The 22,299-nt window shown below is 44.5% G+C and overlaps 1 protein-coding gene across 2 annotated transcripts; it reads left to right on the top strand.

Moving 5' to 3' along the window:
- The first annotated feature begins 1,183 nt into the window (after positions 1 to 1,183).
- On the top strand, positions 1,184 to 21,386 carry Tgds (TDP-glucose 4,6-dehydratase). Of its 2 annotated transcripts, XM_027393946.2 has the most exons (12): positions 1,185 to 1,346; positions 3,280 to 3,346; positions 5,185 to 5,253; positions 6,072 to 6,162; positions 11,617 to 11,759; positions 14,271 to 14,369; positions 15,695 to 15,754; positions 16,465 to 16,508; positions 17,299 to 17,464; positions 18,557 to 18,615; positions 19,148 to 19,245; positions 20,748 to 21,386. In XM_027393946.2, exons 1-12 carry the CDS (start codon positions 1,261 to 1,263, stop codon positions 20,831 to 20,833), a joined length of 1,068 nt encoding a protein of 355 aa, XP_027249747.1. In that variant the 5' UTR covers positions 1,185 to 1,260; the 3' UTR covers positions 20,834 to 21,386. The 2 variants fall into 2 exon arrangements, with proteins under 2 accessions (XP_027249748.1, XP_027249747.1); XM_027393947.2 differs by lacking the exon at positions 15,695 to 15,754 and having other exon boundaries at positions 1,184 to 1,346.
- Positions 21,387 to 22,299: the final 913 nt, after the last annotated feature.

The raw sequence follows: 22,299 nt of genomic DNA, 5'->3' as shown, positions 1-22,299 counted from the left end.
GTGTTCCTAAAAGAAAAGCAGAGCACCGGGTTTGACCACTGTCAGCACTTGCCTGTCGTCTTTTTTGTTTTGTTTTGTTTTTTTTCTTGATCAGTAATGCTGTTCTTACACCAAGGGATAGACTTTTGATGCCTCTGTCCATTTGAAATAACATGGCTGCCAGCCATTCCAATTGGGAGAGCCTCAGAATTCATGAAGATCAAGCAGACTACATTGGAACAGTTCTAACACAGCAGGGACAATGAGCAATTAGTCATGAACCCACTTGTGGACAAATGTTTGTTCTGATAGATCTGTTCCCAGAGAAATGAAAGACCTTACCTCCATGGGGCAGAGACAGTGAGCAAATTATATCATTGGCCTTCAAGTTGATGAATGAACACTAAGAAAGAGAAAAATAAGTGGTCTGTACTGTTAGGGTATCGGTTGTTGTTTTAATTGGATCACGGAAAGACTCCAGTAGGCTGGCACTCAAACTGGGAAAGTGAAGGAGCATGGGTAAACACTAGCTGACATTCCATGAAAGGACATGGAGGGCAGGGTAGGACCAGCCCGTTGATGCAGAGGTGGACCAGGATGGGGCAGAGAGAGCAAAAGAGGCGAATAAGCTCTCCTAGGGCAATCCACGAAACGTCATCATCATGATTTCAAGTAGCCTTCGGTCTTGATAATATCAACAGTAAAACATAATTTTGCAATACAACTTCCCATTTCCACACTGCGTACATTTCTGAGGTTTCTACCGACATAACTGAAGTGCAAGAATGAAGACATCCAGGGCTGGAGAGGTGGCTCAGTGGTTAAGAGCACTGACTGCCGTTCCAGAGGACCTGGGTTCAATACCCAGCACCCACGTGGCAGCTCACAACTGTCTGTAATCCCAGTTCCAGGGGACTGGATACATGCCAAAACACTAATGCACATAAATAAATACATTTAAATGAAGAATGAAGACATCCATTCATTAACTCCGAACAGGCGGGTTGCACTTCGTCTAGAAAACGTTGCAGACCTTAGCTCCCCAGTGACCCCCAACTTCTCCCAGCAGGTTGGCACAGGTATCGAGCCTGCGCAGTGCCACGGCCGGCCCCGCCCCTCGGAGAAGCCGGAAGCCGCTGCAGACTTCCTTTTCACGTGTCGGGCCGGGCCGGGGGGGGGGGGGGGGGGGGAAACGTCGCAAAACGTCGCGGTGGCCGGCACTTCCCTGTGGTTCAGCTGCGGCGCTCTGCGGCGCTGTCGCTGTCGCGGCTGAGCGCAGAGATGTCGGCGGCGGGCCGGGGGCAGCCCTGCGGGCCTCCCGGCAGCTACGCGAAGCGGGTCCTGGTGACCGGGGGCGCCGGCTTCATGTAGGTAGCGCTGCTGGTGGCCGAGTCGCTCCGCACAGCCCTGGCCTTTGCCCGCGGCTCGCCCGCTCTCGGCGCGGGGTGCGCGCGCGGAGGGTCCCGGCGGGAGGGAGGGTGCTGAGGGTGCAGGGTCGGGCCGTGCGCCCTCCTCCCGCGCTCCGGGGCCTCCAACCGCGAGGATCCCGTGCGCCTGCGGCACCTGGCCCGCAGGTCCCCTCCCCGCCCGGGGCGTTTGCCTGCCACCCGTCCCTTGGTGGGGCGCACACGTTGAACTCTCCCTGTGGCTCTCTCTGCCTAGCCTCCCGCCCGCACGTCCAGCACATCTCGACACGATGCGGGCGGGCTTCGTGCTGGGACTCTCTCTGTTTTCTTTAAGAACACGTTTGCAGACCCTCTAGGGCTCGTGCGCGCATCCCAAGTGAGCCCGCCCTACTTCCTGGAGTGAGAGGTTGTCCTTAATCTGACCTCTCACCTCTGTCCCGACCGCCTTAGGCCTGGCACTGCCTTCTTTTGCTTGGAACACGGCTGCTGCACCTCCCCTGGTGGAGCTCCCTGCGTCTTCTTTAGACTCCGTAAAGCATGTTCCTCATACAGAAGTCATGGTTTTTAAGGAAGTGAGATGCGGCAGCCACTTGAAATTTTATACTTGTGGTTTCTGTGAGACTTCTAATAAAGTTTAGCATCTTTGTCTGATCTAGAAGACTCTAGTGCCAAGCCCTGCTTTCCAACCCATTCTCTCTTTTCTGTACTCGCCACAACCCTCTCAGGGTTCTTGGAGCCCGGGACGCTAATGCCCCTTCCTGACTTGAGACATTGGCATTGTTCAGCACAGGTGTTAATTTAACCACATACCAACTTCCGAGTCCTTACCGGACCACCCTAGATAACTGAAATTATGACTGATAACGACCTGAAATTGCATTATTTGTGTTTACTTGTTTATGGCCTTATCCCCCTTCTGGAGTATAAACTCTGTGAAGGCTGGTGTACATGAGGCACCTGCAGAAAGCAAGCTCTGGTCCGTTATTCTGGAGGTCTTCAGTAATCGTGGAGTGGCCGAGTGTGTGGATAATGAACAGGAACCTCTTCTACCCTCGTGGAAAAGTGTCTCCGGCATAACGATGCAGAGATTCTTGTCTACTGCATTGACATGCAGTGGACCTTTTAAAGTCGCTTTGCTGAGGGTACCAGAACACCTTGTTTCTCTTAATGGACAGGCTTGTGGATGTGGGAAAGTGCTTGCACTCCTTTCTAGGACAAGAACGCCCTAGAAAGTGCGCAAAAGGGCTGCCAAGTATAAACGTCATCTTCACAGTTGGTCGGTGCTTGCCATTACTCCCAAGAACCCAAAGTGTGTGTGTTTGAAAATATCTGGCACCTCATTTTACTGAGGTAGTGCCTTTTCAGGGTCCATTGATACCCAGGAAGCACTGTCAGTCCCAAACTCGAGGTGCTATTATTAGCCGAGGAAACCTGTTCAGTCCAGGACCCCCCTGAGATTTCAGGCATACACAGCCAACTTTAGTACCAAGAGAGCTCAGTTGCAGAAGTCAGTGATATCTGTGGAATTACATTGCAGCTCCTGAAAAGGCGTATTCGTCTCTCAGCGTACTTGCTAGGACTAGATCTTATATTTTTCATGGTCACACTCAGAGCAAGCATGGGCAGCATCGTTTGGTTAAACTGGCTTTTTCTTTATTCTCCAGGCCAGAAAGTTATGCATGGCACACGGAGGATATGAGTTTGTTTATAGGTTCTGTTGAGAAGGTGGGTTAAAAGTGTGTGTGTATGTGTGGTGTGTTACATCTTTCCTTTGTCTTGGAAAAGTGTGATGTTACCTCTTAATATTTTCCTACTACTCTGAAGCTTAGGGAAACTCTTTAATAATCTAGGAGGTCAATGTCTGTCACTCACAAAGTTCCTTTTCTCCTCGTAGTGCATCCCATGTGATTGCCTCCTTAGTGGAAGATTATCCCAACTACATGGTCATAAATCTAGACAAGGTAAGTATTATAAAACAATGAGCTTCATGTACTGGAATTAGACCTCCTTTGGCCGCATCATTGAAAAGTCCCAGGGAACTGTTAAGGAGTAGTGCCAGAGAACTGAGGAGTGCTAAGTGGTAAGGTGGTCTCCTCCTCTCCTGGTTTTTATTTAGTTTTTAATTTATTCAGCTCCTCGGGGGCTGTCATGTGTTCATGCTGTGTTTAATCGTAGGTCAAACTTTTAAAATTATTTTGCTAGCCTATAAACCCAAGGTTCTCAGTTCAGCATTTTTAGCAAAAGAAATGCTTTACCCTTCTTAAAATTCAATATATACTGTAATTTTGTGATTACTATTTTGGCTTTTTAAAATTGGCTGTTTGGTTTTATAGTTGCCACCTCCCAGAAACATCTGTGTGTGTCTGTCTATTCATATGTGTGTGTGTACACGTACATAACATGATATATTTTATAAAGTATATATATTTTAACACTAGGATATAATTAAAACCAGTTGCAGTGGCACTTGCCTATTCTCTGAGCAGTAGGGAGGTAGGGGCTGAAGAATTAAAACTTCAGGGTCATCCTTGAATTACATAGCAAGTTCCAGGCCAGCCTAGGAACACATGAGATCCCATCTACAAGCAACAAATAAACAAACAAAAGGCGGTGAAATTAATTTAGTTTTGACAGCTTTATACTCATGGTTGAAGTCTCCCTGAAGAATATGATTTTTTTTTTTTTTAGTTTAAGCAAAACATGCAAATGTCTTTTTTTCATAAAACCCAATGGTAAGATGTACAGGGAGATAACAACCATTAACTGTTGGCATATTTTTTTCTGTCCTAATGTTATAAACAGGTGGTGGAAAGAATTCTTTTTCATACCATTTTATTTATTTGGAGGCAGGGGCATACATGAACTACAGCCTGCATGTAGAGAGGCCATAAGACCCCTTGTGGGTGTGAGTTCTTTCCTTCACTGTGTGGCTCCCAGGACCAGGCTTGGTGGCAAGTGTCTTCACCCACAAAGCCGTCCGGCCTGCTCTAAAGGAAGGGCTCAGGCTGCCCTCAAACTTCTGACTCTCCCACACTGCTCCTGCAGCACATCCTCCTAGTGTGTGATACCACAACCAGCAGAGCGGATCCCTGTGGGTTCAAGGCCAGCCTGGTCTATGTAGGGAGTTCCAGGACAGCCAGGGGTACACAGTTAAGCACTGTCTCAAAATACATAAATGAAAATACAAAATAATAATAATAAATTATGAGTAGGTGTGTGTGTGTGTGTCTACATATGGGTATGTGCACATGAGTTCAGTGGCCCTCAACGCCCAGAGGTGTTGGATCAGAACAGGAGTTACAGACAGTTGTGAGCCGCCAGGTGTAGGTGGTAGGAACCAAACCCAGGTCCTCTGTAATAACCACTGGTGCTCTTAACCTCGGAGCTATCTCTCCAGCCCTAACTAGATATGCACTGACGTCCATGTTAGAGGAGGTGTGATGAGTTATATACGTATGAAGCAGGTGTTTTTAAATCTTCAGTCGCCAGTTCCTTTTCTGTCAAGAACTAAACAATTTTAGTTTTAGCCACCAGTGATGAGGGAGCTTGAGCAGGAACAGTTTTAAAGAGAGATTTGTAACAGCATTTCTCTTGGTTTATTCCTTTGAAAATTAACAATGACCTGCTTTTACTCTGAGGATGCCGGAGGCTTTAAAAGTGTAAAATGCAGGAAGCATTTTTAGAAGATGTGTTCTTGTATCAGGGTTTAGCATATGTGACCCTCAAACTAAATTGACTTGTCATCGGAGGAGCTGATCTTTGTGTGTTGTTTCCTCCCCAAAACATTCTCTTCATCAAGCTGGATTACTGTGCAAGCTTGAAGAATCTTGAACCCGTTTCTAACAAGCAGAACTACAAATTTATACAGGTATGGAAGCTTGGCTGACAGTGCCTCTTTAGTCATCAGAAATCATAAACTTTTTTATGTTGCAAACATGTTAAGGACCAGATATTTCCCAGAATAGTACATGCTGTAGAGAGTTCTGCTTTTAGATTATCACATAAAAGCTGCATAGACTAGGCGTTTTGTTAACTTGGCAAATGTATGATAGTTGACATAATATGTGAATTAAACATACATGCTACACTTGTTTTAAATGTATTTTAGTATAACTCTCTAAAAGATTTCTTTTTTTTCTTTTTTTTTTTTTTTTTTTTTTTTTGTTTTTTTTTTTTTTTTTTTTTTTTTTTTGATTTTTCAAGACAGGCCTTCTCTGTGTAGCTTTGGTGAGCCTAATCCTGGGCATTGCACCGTCTGTGACCAGGCTGGCGCTCAAACTCACAGAGTTCCTCCTGCCTCTGCCTCCTGAGTGCTGGGATTAAAGGCGTGCGCCACCAATACCCAGCAAAGATTTATTTTTCTTAATGCTAAAAAAAATTCCTGATATCTTAACTTTGCAAATATGTGATAGACAGCAGTACAAAATTTAGAAGAAGTTGGTGCTCAGCAAAAATATTGCTTGAAACATTTGCAAAAATATTCTGAATTAAATGCACATGTTCTAAGATGTTGAAGAGCCACATTGCATTTTACTTGGCTGGCTGCTTGACTGACTTCAAGACATTTTCTGTTGAACTCGGGCGGGGGGGGGGGGGGGTAGAAATGGAGGGGTGGTAAAGTAAAACCGGTTATTACGAATGCAAGCACTCAAGAAACCCCACCCGTCCGTTTGCCGTTCCATGCAGGGCGACATTTGTGACTCCCACTTTGTGAAGCTGCTGTTTGAAATGGAGAAAATAGACATAGTACTCCATTTTGCTGCCCAGACACATGTAGGTAAGCACTGTTTTACGCTATAGCTATGACTGGCCTCTTCTTTCCCTCGTGAAGAAATCCAAAGTCCAGGAATAAGGATGAGAAGTAGTGATCTCTTGTATGTTCCTGGCTAGCTGAACCATTATGTTATCATGTTTCATGTGTGTGTGTGAGTGTGTGTGTGTGTGTGTGTGTGTGTGTGTGTGTGCAGGTAGGTGTTCTGCATGAGGGCACATGCAGAAGCCAGAGGAGGACATCAAGTGTCTTCCCATGGTGGACTCTGCCTTACTCCTGAGGCAGAGCCTCTTTCTGAGCCTGGAACCCACTATCTGGACTCACTGGGCAGCCAGCCAGCTCCTGGGATCTGCGTCTCCACTCCCCAGCTCGGGACTGCAGACATGCCCAGTGTGTGGTGTGGGGTCTGAACTCGGGTCCCTTCACTTGAACAGGAAGCACTCGTACCCACTGAGCCATCGCCCCAGTTCTGAAGTGGTCTTGCTTGGTGGTATGGATTGCCTTGAAAGCCTGTTAGTTGGCATGGGTGTGGCCGTGTCGTCTCAGGATGTCTTCCTATAATTTATCTCCGGCACTTGTCTGCCTTCGTGATTTAGCTTGTGCATGCTAGGCAGGCTCCTCAGCCTACATCTCACTTCTTCTGAAAAATCTGTGTGGCCATCCATATTTCCCTGTTTGCTATCTCTTAAAGACTCAGCTGTGGAATTGTTTTCTTTTCCTTTCCCACTGCTCATTTGGAAAGAACAGTCTGTGTAGTCACCTTACATAATGTAATCAGCTTTCAGAGTGTAAAGTCCGGAAACCTCTGCCCTCTGCCCAGATCACGCCCTCTAGCTTTGTTTATGCCCAGCCTTGTTTTCAGATAGGCTTTCAAGTCTGTTGTGTTTAATTTTTTTTTTTTTCAGGCACACATCACTGTTTTGCGCAGTTAAGATTTGGGTGCGTTTGAGCTTTGGCAATGATGATTTTCTCATTGTCCTTTTTTCCCCATTCATATGTTAAATCGGAATTTAAGGGCAGGCTCTTTGTATCAGTTCTTGAGATTCAGCTGATGGTGGCAGCCCCCTTAGCTGCCTTATTCTTTTTACCTGTGCAGAGTTCTGTGGTAATGACTTGGTTACTTCTTTTTCTGTATAGTATCATTACGGATTCATGGATTTTAACGTGACTTTCATTTCTTGCTTGCTTTAGTCAGTTGTGGTGTGTTGTCAGCACTCAGCCTTCCAGTAGCCACTGGAAGCCACTTCTGGTTGCTTCTTGAGTCCTCTTTGGCATAACCTCGTAGCCCTTGGCACTGTCCTCACCTGGTGAAACAGATGGTCCGTGCTTAGCTTCGGGGTTTCCCAGCATGCTCTGCTTTTCCACGGCCTCACACGACTTCTCTGTGTTCCTGCCCTCGAATCTGTTTTGGGTCCAGATTTTATTCTTGTAAGGCCACACATCTGGATTAGTGTTTACCTTCAGGGGTTCATTTTGACTGAATCGCCTCTGGAAAACCTATCTCCAGGCGTAATCACGCTCCATTGTACGGTGGGAGTAGGCATCAGCATAGATTTTAGGGGGGAAGTCAGCTCATAGGTCGGGACTAAGCGATAAGTGCAAATCAGTTTGGCTACACATCTCCAGATTTCCTCCCTCTGGGTTTGAGTACATCGTTTAGACCAGCGGTTCTTAGCCTGCGGGTTGTGAACCCTTCATGTGTCAGGTGACCCTTTCACAGGGGTCACAGATCAGATACCCCCCCACCCCCCGCATAGCAGATATTTACATAATGATTCATAACAGTAGCAAAATTACAGTTATGAAGTAGCAGGGAAAATAATTTTGTGATTGGGGGGTCACCACACCGACACCGTGAGGACTTAGACTAAAGGGTCACAGCGTTGGGAGGGTGGAGAACACTGCTGTAGACTCACTCACCCCTAGTGTGCAGAAGGGTGTTTCTCCGTCCGCTTAGCCTCACCTACAAAATGCCCTTTGTTATGTTGTAAGTGTATGCTCCCGTGTGTATGCATGTGTACTGGGGCCTCCCTTGTCCTCATGGACTGGTGGCCTTGAGGACAAAGGGAGTAGAGGTGGCATGCAGGGCTTTGTACAGCCTGTGAGTACAATGGAAATGCCTTTCCTAAGTCAGCCCCAGTGAGACAGCTCAACTTTATTTCAGGATCGGGGAACACAGGATGGGGACAGCAGCTGGGGCATCTCCTAATTTGAGTTTGGCAGCATGGTCCTACCATACAGCTAGAACACAACACCAAGTTACCATATGGGAGGCAGGGGGAGAGCGTTTGCAAGGAACCGTGTCAGAGTCACATTTTAGATAAGGTCAGGCACCCAAGCTCCGGGGCAGCTTTAGATAAGATCACACATCCGGGTCTAGAGACAGTGTCCAGATGGGGTAGAGAGGGAGCCCTGCTGCAGAGGAGCCTCCATCTCACCGGAGCTCAGCGCTGTCGGGACGCGGTTAACTGCGCCTTAGGCAGCTGGTCTTCCAGCCGCGTACCACATGTGTGCAGGAGCCTGTGGAAGTCACAACAGGCACCAGAGCCCCTAGAACTGGAGGTCACATGGTTTTTAGCTGCCATGTGGGTGCTGGGAATCCAACACAAGCGTTCTTAGCCACCCAGCCATCTATAGCCACTCTTGTCAATTTTTTTTTTATTTTTTGCTTGTCTAATAAATAAAAGATTTAAATTTGAATTTTCTTCATATAAGTGAAGTTGAACACCATAAAGTCCATTATTTATTTAAACTGCTGTTCATATATATATATACACTTTTCCCCCCTTAGAGACCATATATATATATATACACTTTTCCCCCTTAGAGACCATATATATATATATACACTTTTCCCCCTTAGAGACCATATATATATATATACACTTTTCCCCCTTAGAGACCATATATATATATATACACTTTTCCCCCTTAGAGACCATATATATATATATATACACTTTTCCCCCCTTAGAGACCATATATATATATATACACTTTTCCCCCTTAGAGACCATATATATATATATACACTTTTCCCCCTTAGAGACCATATATATATATATACACTTTTCCCCCTTAGAGACCATATATATATATATATACACTTTTCCCCCTTAGAGACCATATATATATATATATACACTTTTCCCCCTTAGAGACCATATATATATATATACACTTTTCCCCCTTAGAGACCATATATATATATATACACTTTTCCCCCTTAGAGACCATATATATATATATACACTTTTCCCCCTTAGAGACCATATATATATATATACACTTTTCCCCCTTAGAGACCATATATATATATATATACACTTTTCCCCCTTAGAGACCATATATATATATATATACGCTTTTCCCCCTTAGAGACCATATATATATATATACACTTTCCCCCTTAGAGACCATATATATATATATACACTTTTCCCCCTTAGAGACCATATATATATATATACACTTTTCCCCCTTAGAGACCATATATATATATATACACTTTTCCCCCTTAGAGACCATATATATATATATACACTTTTCCCCCTTAGAGACCATATATATATATATATAAACTTTTCCCCCTTAGAGACCATATATATATATATACACTTTTCCCCCCTTAGAGACCATATATATATATATATATACACTTTTCCCCCTTAGAGACCATATATATATATATACACTTTTCCCCCCTCGAGACAGGGTTTCCCTGTGGCTTTGGAGCCTATCCTGGCAGTCGCTCTGGAGACCAGGCTGGTCTTGAACTCACAGAGATCCACCTGCCTCTGCCTCCCGAGTACTGGGATTAAAGGCGTGCGCCACCAACGCCCGGCTTTATAAATTATTTTATAAATTGTTGATATGGACTGTTTATCTCCATTAAGTTCAGGTAGTTTTTCCTACCTTGTGCATTTTTTTTGTTGTTGTTGTTTCTGGTTTAGGTTTTTTGTTTTGTTTTCAGCTTCTCCCCACCACTGTACTGGTTTCACTGGGGACTAGCATCACACACACTAGGCAAGCACTCTTGTACCTATTTATTAGCCCGGCCTGCCCACATGTCCTGTTGTGTTTGCCAGTGGGGCCTGTGAAGAAAGGTACTTAGACTGTTTTGATAGAGGGTGAAGAGAGGAGCTGGTGACTGAGGGGCGTTGCTCTGCCGGTTGTCTGTCCTGACGGATAGATGAGGTCAGATAGTCATCTCTCCTCATAGGCATGTCTCTTCCCAAGCTGCATCTGATTTTAATCAAGGGAACCCAATTATGCATAGGTAGGGTTTTTAGTGTTGTGATGAGACACCATGACAACTCATGTAAATGAAAACATTTAATTGGGGTGGCTCGCTGACAGTTTCAGATGTTCAGTCCATTGTCATGATGAAGGCAGCAGCATTGGAGCCAAGTGCAGGCAGACTAGGTGCTGGAGCTCAAAGACCTACATCTTGTTGGCGACAGGAAGTCAACTGAGACACTAGGCGGAACCATGAGCATAGGAAACCCCAAAGCCTGTCCCCACGGTGACACACTTTTGTCTAACAAGTCCATCCCCACGTCAGCAAAGCTACACCTCCAACAGTGCCACTCCTTAGGAGATTATGGTGGCCAAATACATTCAAACTACCACAGCAGACATAGATAGTAAATAGACAGTTGACCCTAAAGGTTCACTAGGAGGGTGCGCTTTGCCTTACTATACATGCACCACAAACCAGTTCAGGCCGGAATGGCCTTTCTGTCTTATACTCAGATACAGGAATGTCTGTATTTGGTTAATTTTAGGGGTAGAGAAACTTGTACTACAGTTTAGGGAGGGTGCACATGTAGTCAGAAGCTGTGCAGCCCAGTGCGGTAGGAGTCGGAGGGGGGTTGAGGTTGCCAGGTGTCAAGTGCAGGATTAAAAGAGGAGGGGGCCATGTGACCAAAATTAAAGAAGGCCCCAGGCTGCTTATCTGCTCTTTATCTTTACCTCTCTTTTCAGCACTTGGGAGTGAGAGACGGGAAGATCACAAGTTCAAGATTAGGTCAGTGAGATGGCTCAGTGGGTAAAGGCTCTTCCTGTGCAAGCCTGATAACCTGAATCTGATCCCCGGAGTCCACGTGGTGGAGGGGATGGCTCCACCCTTAAATTGTAACACACACACACACACACACACACGCACACACACCCACACACGCACACGCACACGCACACGCACGGGCTCGTGCACACATGCACTCACACATAGTAATTAATTAAAAATAGAAGTTCAGTGTCATGCCTAGCTACACAGTAAGTTCGAGGCCGGCTTGGAGCACATGAAGCCAAACATGAGTCAACTGCATTGAGTTATTTCTTAACCCTGTTGCAGTTGTGTGAAGAATGGAAAGTAAGCATTCTTAGCCCTGCGTCAGGCTTTTGGTATTTGTTTTGTTCCATGAACAGAATCATTGTAGCTTCTCTCGTCCTTTTTAGATCTCTCGTTTGTCCGTGCCTTTGAGTTCACATATGTCAATGTTTATGGCACTCATGTTTTGGTAAATACTGCTTATGAAGCCAGAGTGGAGAAATTTATCTACGTCAGCACAGATGAAGTGTATGGAGGCAGTCTCGATCAGGTAAGCTTAGAAAATGGATTCCACCTACAGTGTGCCTGGATAGAGTCTGTTTCACTGAAGTTCACCTGGCTTTTCTATTCTGCTTACAGTGTGCCCGTATAGAGTTGAACCATTCTTCAGTCCACAGTTTCCTTTCCGTGGTCCTTTCTTTTAAAGACATGCTCTTTTGGGAGTCAGTAACAGGCTAGGGTCTAGATCAGTGTAGATGGGAAATCAGTAACAAACTAGGGTCTGGCTCCATGTTGAGTACTTTCTCAGTGTGTCCTGTGCTTGATCCTAGCCAGGATATGAAAACAAAAACCTCAGAATAAACAAATACCTATACTGCAGGGCTGAGATGGCTCGGTGATTAAGAGCATCACTGCTCTTCCACAGGACATGGGTTCAGTTCCCAGCACCCACATGGCAGCTTACAACTGTCTATAACTTCAGGTCTAGGGAACCTGACACCTTTACACAGACATATATGTAGGCAAAATACCAATGCATACAAAATAAAGATAAATTTTAAAAAGTATCTGTACTGCTAGGTACAATGGGCCTGAAATTAAGAGGGTACCAGAGAGAAGCCTCAGAATAAATCTGTGTGCATATAACAGGTACTGGATGCTTACTTCTAAAAGTTATTAATGGTTAAGATAATCTCTACACAGTTAACCCTTTATTGCAGTTGTGGGATCTTGTACAGACTGAAAGAATAATACCAGTCAAAAGTTAAATGAGGTAGAGAAGGGTATGCTTTCTCATATTTCTGAAGTTTTAGTCTTCAGATCACTACCGTGGTTGGCATATAAGCACCCAACTCTTACCCGGTAAAACTGTAGATTTCCTTATATAAGTATATGTTTGTGAGAATTAAAATGTGTGTTGGTGTGTGTTGTTTTTGGAAAGGGTTCCCAGCACTTCCCATGTGTGGACATTTGGTGTGGTATTAGCCAGCAGCTGGTTTCTGCTCTCTGTTTGTTTGTTTTGTTTTTGAAGACTGGGTTTCTCTGTGGCTTTGGAGGCTGTCCTGGAACTCGCTCTTGTAGTCCAGGCTGGTCTCGAACTCACAGAGATCCGCCTGCCTCTGCCTCCCGAGTGCTGGGATTAAAGGCGTGTGCCACCATCGCCATCGGTTTCTGCTCTCTGGAGGATCTTCAGAACTGTGTTCTGAGAGAAAGCACTCAACAGTGTCTGCGTGGTGCATAGAAAAGACCCTGACCTCCCAATCCCAAGTCCATGCAACTGTCGCTCCACCACGAGCATTAGTGATTTATTGACTGCACAAAACAAGGGATGATACACAAACTTCATTCCCACCTATCATTTTGCCTGGTACCAGTTCTTTTTAGCTCTATCATGTAGGTTATTCTGACAGTCATCTTTATAACTAAATAACTACATGAATTTGTTTCAGTGGTGAGCTCTGGAATGTTACAACAGTAACTGCCAACAGCTATACCAAGATTTCCTAAGACGGTGCTTATTCACCCAAGGTGGTTGTAAAGAAATTTTAATCAGGCCTGGTGGCATGGGTCCATCATCTGAGCTCAGAAGGAGCCCAAGTTAAAAGCTACCCTGGGTAACCTAGTGATACTTTGCCTCAAATTAATAAATACAAGGCTGAAAAGATGTCTTTATTGCTGGTACAGAGGACCCTACCGTGGCTCCTAGCATCCATGGGGTTACTTATAATCATGTGTAACTCCAGTTCCCAGAGAGCTGTGATTTCCATGGGTTCCTGCGTATATGTGCTGCACATAATCTCTCTCACACACACACACATATACATACAAAAATAATACAAAATCTTTAAGAGTATTTTAAATAGTTGCCAACATAGATGTGATATAATATGCCCTCCCACCCACTCAGTAACTTCATTTTCTGTCTCCTCTCCCCGACACACACACACACACACACACACTTTTTAAGACCCTCTTTCCACCTGGTGTTGGTGGCGCACGTCTTTAATCCCAGCACTCAGGAGGCAGAGGCAGGCGGATCTCTGTGAGTTCGAGGCCAACCTGGTATCCAGAGTGAGTGCCAGGATAGGCTCCAAAGCTACACAGAGAGACCCTGTCTACAAAAATAAAAAAAAAAGAAAAAAAAAAGAAGAAAAAAGAAGAAAAAAACCCTCTTTCCTTGGCTGGAATTCAAGAGGTTCTTGTGTTGGTTTGGTTCTTGTTTGTCTTTTTTGAGACAGGGTTCCAATTCCATTCCTCCACCTCCCAAGTGCTGGGATCACAGGTGTGTACCACCAGAGCAAGAAATGGTTTCTTAGATGTAGTGATTGACATTTCAAACTAGTAGTATGGTTGGTTTTCAATTTTGTTTGAGTGTGTGTGTGTGTGTGTGTGTGTGTGTGTGTGTGTGTGTGTGTGTGTGTGAATGTGCACTCATGTATGTGTGTGCTGGGATTGAACCCAGGTCCTCTTGAATTTGACACAGACTACTGTTAAATCATGCACATAGACCTTGTAATATGTTTTCTACTTAGAGAGTATGTATAATTCCTTTTAAAACTAGGAGTTTGATGAATCATCACCCAAACAACCTACAAACCCATATGCTTCATCTAAAGCCGCTGCTGAGTGTTTTGTACAGTCTTATTGGGAGCGATACAAGGTAAAAGCTGATTTTTGTGACTCTTTGTTAATGTTTTTTATTTATTTATTTATTTATTTATTTATTTATTTATTTATTGTGCATGTGAGTGAATGTATGTATTGTGTTCTATAATGAGTGTGGTGGTCAGAGGACAACTTATGGAAGCCACTGTCTTCCTTCCACCATGTGCGTTCAGGCGTTGAGCTAGGTCATCAGGCTTGGTAGCAAGTACTCTCTTACCATCTCACCAGGCCTGAAACTCGAGCCATTTACTGTGGACTTAAGTTTTAGCATTCTAAGTCAGCTCTGGTATAGAAGACTTGGTTTAAAGACTTAGGCAGTAGGGCTTATAAGTATTGAAACCTTACATTACATGAACCTCGTGTTCAGTTCCTCTTCAAAGCACAAACCTGAAACAAGTTCGTTCCTATTGCACTATTAGAACATTACAGGTCTAGAGAGAAGCTCCATGGAAATCCTGCAGGTGGAGGGATGACAGGTTCCTTTCCCAAAGTTGCTTGTCTCTGTGTGATTCAGCTGCCTTGACTCCTCCATGTGAGGTAGACTTGAAGGCTTACGTCGGTGGCTCTGACAGTGACAGAGTTTAATCAGAACAAGTATTAGCAGCTCCAATGCCACATATTTGGCTTCCCAGTGGCCTTATTGGTTATTAGGGGCTGAGTCAGAAACGCAAGCTCAGAAGTTCCTTGGTGTCCCCTTGCTTTTTGTGGTGATCTTTTTACTCGTAGGGTTGATCCAGTGGGGAGAGTCGAGTTGATGTCTACCCTGTTACCGTCTCATTGGCTGTGGACTGCTGGAGCCATCTGGGAAATGATGGTGTGGAAGGCCTCAGTGTTTAACCTGACTCTGTGCCTCTCTCTATATCCATCTTCCCATTGTCTCCACATGAGAAGGATCCTGTTCTTCCTATTGGACTGTGGCTTTTATCTGAGCCCTGTCCTCTCCTGTCTTTTTTTTTTTTTTGAATATGATCTTATTTTGTGGCCCTGGATGGCCTAGAGTTTACCATGTAAACCAGGCTGGCCTCAAATTCAGAGATCCCCCTGCCTCTGCCTCCTGACTTCTCATATTAAAGCATACACCACCAGGACTGACTTAAAAAAAAAAAAAAAAAAAACAAAAACTTGAGTCCCACTGCATAGCTCAGACTGGTCTTAGACTAGAAATCCTCCTGTGTTAGCCTCACGAGCGTCAGGATTACAGATGTGAGCCTGTCTTTATAAAACTTCTCAGACAGGCTCCTCACTGTGTGCTGACAGTGTGTCGGTTAGGACTGATTGTTGGGTCCTTCCCTCCCACTAATGTTGAGTGTCCGCTCTAAGTTTCCAGTTGTCATCACCAGAAGCAGTAATGTTTATGGACCACACCAGTATCCCGAAAAGGTAAACTTCATTTCTAAATTCTTAGTGAGTGGCTTCCTCTAAAATAACCCCAGCAGTTATTTGTCTGAAGTAACTAAGTTCTCTGTGGGGATTGCCCAAGAGTTCATCAGACTCAGTTTGAAGATTTCACTCCGAGTTTCCGCTTGACGCATTCCAGCTGCCGTGCCTTTGGGTCCTCTGACCGTTGTCTTTGAGTTGGGGGGTATAATGAAATGACGGCATTTAGGATGTGCACGGGCATGCATTGTCTTCCTTGCACGCTAAAGCACTCCCAGCATTGCCCGCTGCAGCGCGGAAGACTGGTCTGCAGTTGTGTCGGGGTGTACAGAAGTTAAAAGCTAGTCAGGGAGATGTGGAGAGCTTGGACTGACTGAGTGGGTGCTTTGGGTGCTTATATGTAAGTGATAAGTTGTATGTGGTGCCTGCCTTCATGTAAGAACTCTCCAGAGAGGCGGCGTGCGTGTGTTGGCTGCAAACTGTCCATGGCGGTTCCTCTGACTTCCACTGTACCTATCTTTTCATCATCGGGTTTTTATGAAATCACAGACTACCTTAGCGTTCTCTTATTTACCAAATGTCATGAATTTAGTTTAAAAGAATCAGACTGTTTCTACACATATATATTTTAGTAACCATTTTTAATCTTAGGAGTTTACATTCATATCAATGTCATTTTCCAAGTCTGAAATGACATTTAAATATTCTTCTAGGTTATTCCAAAATTTATATCTTTGCTCCAACACGACAGGAAATGGTACGTTGCTTTTTATTTTTGCACTCATATGCTCTCGGCTATGTCAGTAGTATTCAGTAGCAATCTTTGAAAGCCATAAAGTGTTAAAGAGACCATGGAGTTGAGCATCCTGCCATGTAGGAATGCTTTCTTCATTTAATGTGATCGTTTTTCAATAACTAAACTTCATCTTCATAATTTGCTAAGGTAAATTCTGAAATTATCTACCATGGAACTTAGAGTTGCAAAACAAAATTTTGACATCTATATATAATTTTATATTTCCAAACGGTTAATTTAATGTAGAGATGTGGATTTTCATTTTAATTTTCCCATGACTTTTAGGTTCTAGGGCTTGGAAACGGGCCTTGCTGGTTCTAAGCTGTAGCCCCAGTTGCATCCCCAGCCCTGTGATTTCATTATTGTTGATTTTTTTTTTTTCCTTTTTGAAATTGCTTGGGCCAATCTTGAACATGGAATCCTCTTGATTCAGTTCCCCAAGTGGCCACAGTTACAGTTCTGTATAACCCCAGCAACTTAGGTGTTTCTTCAAAATGACTTTTTGGTATAAAATTAACAGATGTGTTTTAGGGAGGCATGTTTTCCACTTTTTAAATTAAGGATTCTCAAGAAGTTTGGGCATCTTTTAAGAAATGAGGAAGAAATTTTAAGGGAACTGTTTTTTTTTCCATCACAGATTTCTAGGGCCTCTGGAAATTGGCTTCTCAGGAGTCACACTGGCCCCTGCTTATATCTGGCTTGTGAGCGTGTTTTCTGTACTTTATAATTCTGCTTTATTTTATCCGTTCAGCTGTATTCATGGATCAGGGCTTCAAAGAAGAAACTTCCTTTACGCTGCTGATGTGGTGGAAGCATTCCTCACTGTCCTCCAAAAGGGAGAGCCAGGGGAGATTTATAACATTGGGACCAGCTTTGAAATGTCGGTTGTCCAGCTTGCGAAGGAGCTAATACAGCTGGTACGTACGTGTCTGCTCTAAGGGTCTTTATGAAGTCGTCACCAAGTCAGTGTCAATAATGAAGAATTTAGTCACCATGTGTATTAGCTACTCTCCTGCTGCTGTGATGTAACACCATGACCACAAAGCGTGCTAAGGAAAAAGAGTTAATTTCGGCTTAGAGTTCTTGAGGGCCAGTGCCCATAATGGTGCAAGAGGGGGGCCAGTGACGGGGCTTGGAGGCTAGAGCAGGCAGTGGGGTGAGGCTGGCACACCTCAAAGCCCGGCCCCAGTGGTGTGCTGTCTTTAGCAAGGCCCCCACTTCCTGAAGTTTGAAGCATCCGCAAGCATTACCACCCACGGAGAACCAAGAACCCAAAACACCAGCCTGTAGCGGAAATTTCTCGTGCAGACTCCCACTGATTAATAGTTTCCCATTTACTCAACTTAAAAATGAACAGGTGGGAAAATCAAATCATAATTATGTATACGGTGTGTCTTTGTGTGAAATGGCATTAGTTCTTCAGGGAGGAATGTTAGTGTACATGCCTCCCTAAGACACATCTGTTAACTTTATACCAAAAAGTCATTTTGAAGACACACCGTGAAGTATTCCCACTTCAGAAATAGGAGCTCTGTTGTCAGAGCCAAAGAACAGGGAGGCACAGCAGAGCTGTGAGGATCCGGCGTGCACTGCGTCTTAGGCGTTAGCGTGGACCCTGGGGTTTATGTGGAACATACTCTTCATGAGCTCTGGATGCAGCCGAGCTGTGCAGGGTGGTAAGTGCCCATGCTGTTGCTGCTCCTCCTCCCTCTCCTTCCCACTGGGAGGCAGTTGTCTTTCTCGTCTGCTTCTATCAGCTTTAAATACAGTTCTTAGCCGGGCGTTGGTGGTGCACGCCTTTAATCCCAGCACTCGGGAGGCAGAGGCAGGCGGATCTCTGTGAGTTCAAGACCAGCCTGGTCTACAAGAGCGAGTTCCAGGACAGCCTCCAAAGCCACAGAGAAACCCTGTCTTGAAAAAACAAAAACAAAACAAAACAAAACAAAAATACAGTTCTTGCTCTGTGGTCTTGTGTAAATGTGGCTCAGACGTTTGCTGATTTTTGACAGATCAAAGAGACCAGTTCAGAGTCTGAAACGGAAAGGTGGGTGGACTACGTTAATGACAGGTGAGTAACAGGTTGGAACTTCTGGGGAGGATGTAAAGTTTTAGGTGCTAATGAAACCAGAGCTGTACATACAAACTTCACTGGAAAGGTGGTTGAGCTCACGCGTTTTCTGACAGTGCTACAGAGATTAAAGATGGCACTGTTATTAGCCACGGGCTTAAAGGAAGTTGTTGACTCTTTTTCTCCAGTGTGAAATTGGGACGTTGTCTTCTCACAAAAGTTTCCTAAGCGTTCCTTGTAATGTAGACAATGCATCTTGTCCCAGGCTTGGCACTCAGGAGTCCTCACTCACTTGTACCTGGGTGATTTATTTATTCATTCATCAGACATTTGTTAATTTTCTTCCGTATGCCTGGCACTTCATTTGTACCTAAATTATGGCTGAAATAATTAAGTTATTGAAAGTATAGACTGTGAAGAATGTGAGGCATTGGTAATTATGGGTTTTATATATTTTTGTAACATTTGTCCACAATAAGCGTGTCCCGAGCATGATTTCTGTTTACAATATCTTAAATCTTTGCTTTCCAAGACCTCACAATGACATGAGATATCCAATGAAGTCTGAAAAGATCCACAGTTTAGGGTGGAAGCCCAAAGTGCCTTGGGAAGAAGGAATAAAGAAAACAGGTACGTAATAAATAGATCGTCTGAAGGGAAGGGAGGCAGTTCATTTCAGCACTCCAGGGATTTGCAGGCTGTGTGCGGACCCACTGCACCCCGGCTGCTCTGGTTTGTTTCTAGAAGCTGTTTGCTGAGCATCTTGAGTTTAATGGACCTAACTTCTCACTGTCCCTCCTGAATCTGCTCAGTTCAGCAGTTGCTTGCTTCGTTCTGACTCTCAGTGCCCAATTCTTCATTTCCTTGTGTTCTTGAAAGGCTGGTTTTGTGATCACTCATGCCTTCTCGTACACCTTTCTTCCTTCTTAATGGTCTGTAAAGTGGTGTCCATGTTACCATCAGTGGGGTCTTAGCTTTGAAGAAAATTTCTGTAAATTCAAAATGTACAGAAAAGCTAGTAAAATAAGAAACTGTGTGTGTGTGGTGTGTGTGTGTGTCTGTGTGTGTGTGTGTGTGTGTGTGTGTGTGTGTGTGTGTGGTGTGTGTGTGTGTGTGTGTGTGTGTGTGTGTGTGTGTGTGTGTGTGTGTGTGTGTGTGTGTGTGTGTGTGTGGTGTGTGTGTGTGTGTGTGTGTGTGTGTGTCTGTGTGTGTGTGGTGTGTGTGTGTCTGTGTGTGTGTGTGGTGTGTGTGTGTGTGTGTGTGTGTGTGTGTGTGTGTGTGTGGTGTGTGTGTGTGTGTGTGTGTGTCTGTGTGTGTGTGGTGTGTGTGTGTGTGTGTGTGTGTGTGTGTGTGTGTGTGTGATGTGTGTGTGTGTGTGGTGTGTGTGTGTGTGTGTGTGTGTGTGTGTGTGTGTGTGTGTGATGTGTGTGTGTGATGTGGTGTGTGTGGTGTGGTGTCTGTGTGTGTGTGTGTGTGTGTGTGTGTGTGTGTGTGTGTGTGTGTGTTAAAGCTGTCGCAACCCTTTGTGGTGGCACACACCTTTAGTCTCAGCATTCAGGATCTGGAGGAAGGAGGATCTTTGAGTTTGAGGCTAGCGGGTTTACATAACAACTTTCAGGCTTGCTAGGGCTGCATAATGAAACCTTGTCTCAAAAAACAGAACAAAACAGCAACAAAAACTATATTTGGAATTGTATTCTTAGGAAAGGATCTACTCAAAAATACAAAAAAGGACTTGTTTCAAAACTTTAAATACAAAATATTTTGTGCAAATATTAAAAGCCAAAAGCAAATGTAGCTTCCATTCCTCTTTAGACTTGTGCTTCCCAGTGCAAAGCCCTATTCTCCCTGTTTAGATGGATAGGTATTCTTTTTTTCTGTAAAATAGCTTTAAAGGTAGCATAAATGGCTTTCCCCACCTGAGATTTCTGAAATCCAAATGTCCTCAGCATTCCCTCAGGTCAGTGCTTCAGGGACTGCCCTTGCAGTGGACAGAACACAGTAGCTCATGCCATTTCCAGGGCTTTTCAGGAGACCAGTCCCTACTAGTCAGCTTAAAGGTGAGACTCAGGAAGCGAGTTTAATTGATGCGTATTTTTTACCTTTTCACTGTCTTTTGATTTTCCTACCAGTTGAGTGGTACCGAGAGAATTTCCACAACTGGAAGAATGCAGAAAAGGCATTAGAGCCCTTTCCTGTCCAGCCACCGTTTATATAGTCGCCAGTTGTAGAGAAGAGGACATTATCCTTCCTCAGGAGTGGTGCGAACTCCAGTGCCTAAGTGAAGAGCCAGCTCTCACCCCAGTGTGAGGATGCTTCCAGGACTGGGTTCGGATGTAGAGTCTCCAGGAGTTCCAGCATTGGCCCAGGATTCCGTGTGGAGAGCCCCTCAGCAGCAGAAGTGCGGGATGTGGGCAGGATGAGGCCCTGGTCCTGAGAACCCAGGCAGAGCTGGCATTGGTGCACTCTGTCGGCTCCGCAGCACTGACGGTCTCAGGTTTTATGTCCTGACTAATTTTAAGGTCTGATGATGTGAAAGTGGAACAAAATGGAAGCATATTGAACACTTTTTCATTTTGATAATTTTGCAAAATTAAGTTAGATGATTTTTAAAGGTAAGATGTAAATCTCACACATTTTTTAAATCAGTTAATTTATATAAAACCTGTTTCAGAAATTTCATCATGTCTCTACTGTTTACAATGGTTTTATTTATAAAAGTGTCAATATATTTTAATATATTAAATACAGATTGTGGCTTTCTTATGATATATTTTTATTTTGTGGTAAATTTTTTAAAAAGATCATGCATTCGTTAATCTCTTTGCCCTCAAGTTTCCAAGGTGACTTAGAAAGTAACGGAGCTGATATTGGGTAGACACAGGTAGAGGTTGCTCTGTTGCGAATACAGATTCCTAGGCACTGACCAGTGAGAACCTGTCTCAGAGAGACAGGATCAGAGATGGCCCAGCAGGTCATACCAGTCGCCACTTCACCTAACAACCCGGGCCTGATCCCCAGAACTGATCTCATGAGCTGGCGTCTTCTGACCTCCACACACACCATAACCTACATGCAACAGCCTCAAAACTAAACAAATGGAAGACAGTGCTGTGTCTGGACGCTCACAGCTGCAGTCCCTCTGTTTAAGAGCTGGGGCAGCCTGACTGCATTGTGAGATGTGCTTTGTAACAAAACTAACAAAAAAATGACTTATTTGACCCTCAGCTAGGAAGTATTTAATACTGTTATAGACAACCTCCCCCATGTCGGGAGGTTCCTGTGTGTGCCTTTTCCCTCAGTTCCTCTCCTTTCCCTATCTGTAGAGAAAAGGGAGCTGGAATCCTAAAAGAGCAGGTGAGGAGCCAGAGTGATGCCAGTGCAGATGAGAGGGGACAGACAGACAGTGGTGCTGGCTAGGGCTCTGTAGGCAGGAAGGCAGCCTCGGAGGAAAAGCAGTGTCACTCAGGCCAGCTTGCCACCGAGTAACAGATCTGCTTGAATAGCACTGTACTGGGAGCTCCGTGTTTGTGTCTGATCCTGAAGACTGGATGTTAACTACATGGGAAGTGAGGATCTGTGTTGTGTGTCCCAGGAGTAGGTTCCTTCTCTAATTTATGCCTCTTACACAAAGCTAAAAGCAAGTCATTTTGCCTTCTAGATTCAACAACTCTCCCATAGTGC

The sequence above is a fragment of the Cricetulus griseus genome (assembly GCF_003668045.3).
Source record: "Cricetulus griseus strain 17A/GY chromosome 1 unlocalized genomic scaffold, alternate assembly CriGri-PICRH-1.0 chr1_1, whole genome shotgun sequence".
Taxonomy (NCBI): Eukaryota; Metazoa; Chordata; class Mammalia; order Rodentia; family Cricetidae; genus Cricetulus; species Cricetulus griseus.
The sequence above is the reverse complement of the archived record's forward strand: the minus strand, read 5'-3'. Positions and strand labels throughout refer to the sequence as shown.